The sequence below is a fragment of the Mustela nigripes genome, chromosome 14 (genome assembly GCF_022355385.1).
Source record: "Mustela nigripes isolate SB6536 chromosome 14, MUSNIG.SB6536, whole genome shotgun sequence".
NCBI classification, from domain to species: Eukaryota; Metazoa; Chordata; class Mammalia; order Carnivora; family Mustelidae; genus Mustela; species Mustela nigripes.
This window is the reverse complement of record NC_081570.1, coordinates 101,377,678-101,384,162: the sequence shown is the minus strand read 5'-3', so window position 1 is coordinate 101,384,162 and position 6,485 is coordinate 101,377,678. Positions and strand designations below refer to the sequence as shown.

The 6,485-nt window shown below is 41.5% G+C and overlaps 1 protein-coding gene across 1 annotated transcript in view; it reads left to right on the top strand.

The window, feature by feature from the left end:
• SPAG17 (sperm associated antigen 17) overlaps window positions 1–6,485 on the top strand; it is a 213,394-nt gene that overhangs the window by 86,151 nt on the left and 120,758 nt on the right. Inside the window, exons 7-10 of the mRNA XM_059377113.1 lie at window positions 630–811; window positions 4,426–4,587; window positions 5,754–5,826; window positions 6,030–6,142. Coding sequence (XP_059233096.1) covers window positions 630–811; window positions 4,426–4,587; window positions 5,754–5,826; window positions 6,030–6,142 — 530 coding nt within the window. The remainder of the gene's footprint in view (window positions 1–629; window positions 812–4,425; window positions 4,588–5,753; window positions 5,827–6,029; window positions 6,143–6,485) is intronic.

The window sequence follows — 6,485 nt, the reverse complement described above, 5'->3', positions numbered from 1 at the left end:
TCTCTCTCTCTCTCTGCCTGCCTCTCCATCTACTTGTGATTTCTCTCTGTCAAATAAATAAATAAAATCTTTAAAAAAAAATTTCATGTGTACATTTATGGGGAACTGTCATGATTTTATTCAGAGCACAAATGTCCAGAGAAGTCTGTAGCTATCCAAATGTGACCCAAGGTTGACTAAAGCATCAGTCATTGATCCGGTCTATTTCTCGCCATGGGGGAAGGAGAACTGGATCAACAGCATTTCTAACCAGTTATGAAGCAAACACACTGAGATGGCCAAAAAGCTGTCTGGCAGAAGAACTGCTCCCACATAGATGCCATCGAAAGATGATGTAAATATCAGACACGTTAAGCTCTGCAAGTGTGTGACCTTATCATAACGTTTCTGGTCTTCAAGTGTAAAAGGAAGGCGTGAAATAAGCTCATGTTTGATAATCAATTCTGGAAGAAAAATCCTCCAGTCTCATAATTGTATAACCCAAGTTCAAACCTTCTCAAAATTATGTTTCTTTACTTGCCTTTTCTGGTACTACACAGGTATCTTACAATGCCTATACCTCACCATGTCCACTTACAGTGGGAAGAATTCAACATTCTCATTATGTTTTATTAACATGTTATAATTAGACATAGAGGCTGAGAAACTGAAGAAAGAGAAGGCCATAAAAGAACTTGAAATTTTCTGGAAGTACCTGGAACCAATCCTGAATAATGAGAAACCTGAAACAAATCTCTGTGATGTTGCTCGTCTTGAATACATGGTCAAGGCAGATAACTTTCCTTCTGACTGGGCAGACAACGAGATGATGGTTAGTACATGGTCTTGTGAGAGTGGTTGGGACTTGTGGTAGTGTGGTCCATTTATCATTTATCATCTTCATTCTTCCCACAGACATTCATTAAGCACTGACTATATACATAGCTTTGTGCTAGACTCCTTTTCTTCAAGACAGTGATAACACTGAATGCCCAGTGATGGTTATAGCCTGGTTCTTTAGCTTTTAATGTAAGAACTAACGGCAAAAAATGAGGTGGAGATGGAAACAAAGGATGGTAATTCTTTTATTTGGTGCATGTGGCTTTGATTCATACTTCATATTCTTGGCAGTAGTCTTAATATATTGTTAATTATGAAAACATAAATTTTACAGTTTTTCCAATTACATTGTCTTTCTCTGTTTAATATATCCGTTCAAAATATTGTTTTTCTGGGTCCTTAATTTTATTGCTAAAATTGCATTGTTAATGTATTTGGTCGACAAGGTCTATCTAATAGGATGACTTGGCCCCACCCCAACAATTAACAGGCATTTTCTGAGAACATTTACTGATCTCTGCTACTGTGGATCTTACAGAGAGACATGACTAAAACCATGAAACAGAGAAGCGATGTGGAAGGTGCCATACACCTATGTGCTCAGTTATGTGAAACACACTCTAAATTTCCTACTAATTCAGAAAAAGAAGAAATGGGGTGCATCACAAAGTAATAGCAAATGTTTGATACATGAGGGTGTTTTTAAAAAGAAGGTTGAGTGGCAGTTCCTCATGGGTGTTATGGTAGATATCCAGGCATTCCCTGTTACACAGAACTTCTCAGGTCTCTTTCTGCTTGACGCCCCCTGTTCCAACAACCAGAGGCCCCGGAGTGAGAGCATGAACATTTCTCATGACCAGAGCCCCTGACTGGATGACCTTGAGGTGGATGTGCACATGGCGAAGTAAGGAAAACTCTGAGGAGAGGGAGACCCAGATTTGAACTTTGAAGGATGGGCCGGATTTGAATAAGTAACAATATACAGATCACTTCGAGTTATTAAGACTGTCAACATAAAGCATTAGATGTCACTATGTAGAAACAGAACACTGAAGCCTGATGCCTTGCCAATAGTAAGAGTAAATACTGGCCTTGACCTATACGTGGAAAAGAAACCAAACATGAAGCCATGGTCCAAGGCAGAGCTTGTTCTAAGCAAAACTGGTTACTCCAAACTCCCTTGGCTTGGCCTCTTTCCACCCTTTCATCTGGATATCTTCATCTTCCCTGCTTTGTCTTTCACTCTTCTGCCTCCTAAGCCTGAGTTCAGTAAAGAAGGCACTACCTTTTGTCCTTTTTGGGTTCAATAGAGCATAAGAGACCGCAGCCATATAATTCCTGAGCCATCATTTAGAGGAAGAAATAAAGAGTCTTTGAAGGCACTGTCAGGCCATGTATCTTTTTCTCTTGCACTAGCTAGGGCTCTCTTCTTTGTATTTTATTTACTGCTCTCCCCACCACCTCCCTGCAAGGCATGGACTGACAAGAGCTGAAATGTGGTGGGCCCAAGGTACAGTACATTCCATTGCACCTTCAGTACATAGATGTCATAACACCAAGGCACAGATCACAGCTTCAAAAGACCCAGCACCATTCCCAGCACCCTGCTTCCTCCTCCAGAACCCACAATTTTGTGTTCTTTGAAAGATTTTAATCACTCCTTTTTAAAAGAAAGTGTATTGACTATTTTACTTTTTTAAAATATAGAGTAGAAGAATTTAAATGGCAATTAAAGTTCAGAAAATTTTATGTTGAAAAAATTTTGTCATCTCAGTTGAAATACTAGGTATGGTATAGAACATTCCTGACCTCCAAACTAAAAAGTTACCATCAAGGGCATCTAGTTGGGCCATAAAAGTAACAGGCAGGAATGAAAACATTCAGTCATCTGGGGAGCCATTTATAGCTGTGCTGCCCAGCTGGACACACTGATCTTCTATCAATCAATTTGCAAGTATTTATCGAATATCTTCTTCATGCTAGAGCTGTGGTCTGGGTCCAATTGCAGTAATTTTTTTTTAGAGCCTAAGCATGCCTCTCTAAGGTATGCATTGTGGATGAACCACCCAGAATTGAGAACGACAGGGAAAGAGAGCCTTGCAAACAGTTCAGTCATGGAGTTGGGTTTGCAAAGAAAGGCCATTGGATTTCATATTGAGGAACAAAGTTCACCTTGAAGTTTAGATCACCTGAGAAACATAAAAGTAATAAATCTACTTTTCATAGAAATAGACTAAATATGTGGTGTGGATACATGATGTCACACACTCAGCTGTACTTCGAAGTTGGTAATGGCCTCATTTCCAAAGCAGAAGCCAGCCAAGGAGTCCTCTTACTCTCTGGAAGAAGGAAAGCATTAGTACCTTTGTCTGCAGACAAGCAGGCTATATTTCTGCTGAACCAAGGTAACGAAAGCTTTACATCAAATAAATGCCCATCAAGAAGTGCTAACTGCTCATGTAAGACATCTGCAACATCTCAAGTTAAGATCTTGGTTGCTGAAATAATTTTCTGGCTTTTAGCATGTGATTTGCTCTTTGATTTAAAAATGAATAAACTAGTTAAGCTAAGGGATCAAAAGGAGCAGAAGTCCTACCATATTTCTTATAAATACAAACAAAAACTTGTTTCTGTGCCGGAAATTAGGCAGACGACTAGCAGGTTGAAGATTAACTGAAGAATACTCAGTCCTAGGGTAGGCACGTGAAGCCCAGACTGGCAGCTGTGCCTTGAAGGTGGGCAGAGCTCAGCACCTCCCTGGACTCCTGCCAGACTGTGATTCACTGGCCCCCCAAGAAGCTATCTAATCCTACCTTACCTCGGTAGCACAGATCTAAGATAAGCCTACTTAACCCTTCCTTGCTTTCAGGCAGAGAAACCTAGTGATAGCAGTACTTTTCCAGTTCTGGAAATGAAAGCCCAGGTAATAAGGATATCTGATCTACAACTTGCTTGCTAGACAGTAAAACTTGTGGATATTAGATACAAAAGCAGTAGACTTATTTCTTAGTTTTTTTTTTTTTTCCTCTGATGGCACAGAAGAGGTATTGAAGTTACCTAATATGTTGTTTTAGAAACTGAGACATCAGGCGCGCCTGGGTGGCTCAGTGGTTTGGGCTGCTGCCTTCGGCTTGGGTCATGATCTCAGGGTCCTGGCATGGAGCCCCGCATCGGGCTCCCTGCTCCGCAGGAAGCCTGCTTCCCTCTCTCTCTCTCTCTCTCTGCCTGCCTCTCTGCCTACTTGTGATCTCTGTCTGTCAAATAAATAAATAAAATCTTTAAAAAAAAAAAAAAAAGAAACAGACATCAGAATATAGGCCATGTTGCTGAAATTTGTGGACAGGGTGTTCTTCACTTAGTTGAAGCATTCATTAGACTCTAAGAGTATAATGCAGCCCTAGGACCCTCCAAAGGGAGCAGTCTGCATTGTGGTGAACAAGATGGTCAAGAAGGGTTCGATAAATGAAGATTCACTCCCCATGGCTGGGATTCCATGATTTGGTGAAGCGCTTGGTTGGTTCATCTGTTAAGAGAGAAATGAACCATACATCTGATTCCAGCAACAAAACACTAATAACTAACTGTTATTAATTCTCTCCCCTATAGCTGGAATTGGGTACTGATATTTTTGAAAATATTGCCTGTTTGATGTATGACACCCTGGACTGGAAAAGGCAGCACCAACACTATTTGGAAAGCATGCAGCTTATCAATATCCCACAAGTGGTTAATGAGAAACCTATCTTGGAGGCCACATCAATTACTGAGGTAGGCACACTCTGCGATGTCTCCAGTGGGCTGCATGACCAACTGAACAAAGTGATTTTCACATTTGTAAAACACACGAAGGAAAAAACTACATAAATACTTGTAGAAAGGAAATACTTCCTGCTGGAATTTAAGTGGTGAGGGTGGGAACAGGGAGAGGCCACCAGTCACAGCATTAAAAGACACCCAAGTGGTCCTTTAGGGGGCTTTATGAAGCCCCCTAACTATTTGCCATATGGAGAGCTGATGCTGGAAGCCACTTTCAGCCCATGACACAATAAATAACACCTGGAACAAGGGGCGGGCTATTGATAAATTAACCATGGTGTTTATTTAGCACCTACCATGTGCTAGCCTTGCACAAGGTGCTGCCAATGATGAACAAGTCTCCCCCTCCCCGTGCCCTTCATTGAGGTTAACTTTTAAAGAGGATGGCAGTCAGGTCAACAGTGGTTTCAGCATAGCATGGTGAGAAGAGTCAGCTCAGGCTGCAGTAGAAACACTAAAACATGGCATCTAACCTGGCCTGGAGAGGAGCAGCGGGAGAGAGGGAGGAGTCAGGAGAGCCTCACCCAGCAGGGTAAATGATGTGGTGAAGGCTGGGTGTGAACTGCCTACAGGAATGCCTAGTGGACAAAGGGTCAGAAGGACATCCTCAAGAAACGGGCAAAGATGACATACACAGACATGGGGTCAAAGGAGAGAAGTGTTAGGGCACAAGCCAGGACTACAGGATAAGTCTGTGCTCCAGGCGGTAGTACAAAATGAAGAAAAACAACACTGGAGAACGGAAGCAGATGTGCTTTGGTGCTGCGTTAAAGAGTTTGGGTGGTACCTGGAAAGTGATGGGGAACCACTGAAGGACTCGAAGAGGGGGAATGGTGGGATTCTGAGTCACCCAGGGACCAGTGCTCCATTTCCCCATCCCTTTCCTGGCAATTGCTCAATGGACTCTTTTAGGGAAAACTAAAAACTGTCTATACCCATTAATTTCTTCCCTTTGTCAGACAAAACCCTTTTGTTTGTTCCTAATATTAGCCAATGATTTTGTGGTGTGAACATCATACAATCTCAGAATCCTGTCAGACCCCGTCATACCAGCATCTGACGAAAGCATCTCTCAGCTGAATATCTCAGTCGTCTCTTTTGAATTCTTCTACTTTTAGGCACCACAACCTGTTGCTCCAACCCCAGGCAAGAAGAAAGCACAGAATGAGGAACCACAAGCGCCCCCATCAGGCAAGTATGAAACCCGAAGACCAACACCGAGAGCTGGTGCGTCAAGGACTACTGACTGTCTTCCAACTTGCCTTCAGACATGCCTCTACCTACACATCCCACTTTTTAGTGCACAGTGACATTTTGAATTTGTGGATAAAGTTTTGGTGGAAGAAATGGAGAACACATCTTAACTGAGCAGTGATATATTGTATATTTTACAGTGACTTTTGTCTTAACAACTGAAGTAGACATGAGATATTACAATGACTTGCTGAATCAGATTCCAGAAGAATTCATCTCTGTGCCCCTGATACTGCATTGTATGCTGGAACAGGTAGGTGGGTACATGCCGTGGTGCCTTTCCCAGCTGGGTAACCTTGAATTCGTCATTTCATCTCTCTTTGCTTTTGGTGTTACCTATTTTAAACTACACACAAAATCCCTGAGTGTATTTTCCTTTACAAAGATTATAGAATACTTCAAGTAAAACCAAAGTTTACTTTGATCATTTACTTTAATTGTCTTTCTTTTGCTATGCTCTTTCTTTTGCTACTGCTCTCATATTCCCTGAAGTTTCGGGAGATGTATCCTTTAAACTATCCGTGTCTAGTGTCATTTTTTTTTTACTTTTAATTTTTTTATTTTTTATAAACATATATTTTGATCCCCAGGGGTAC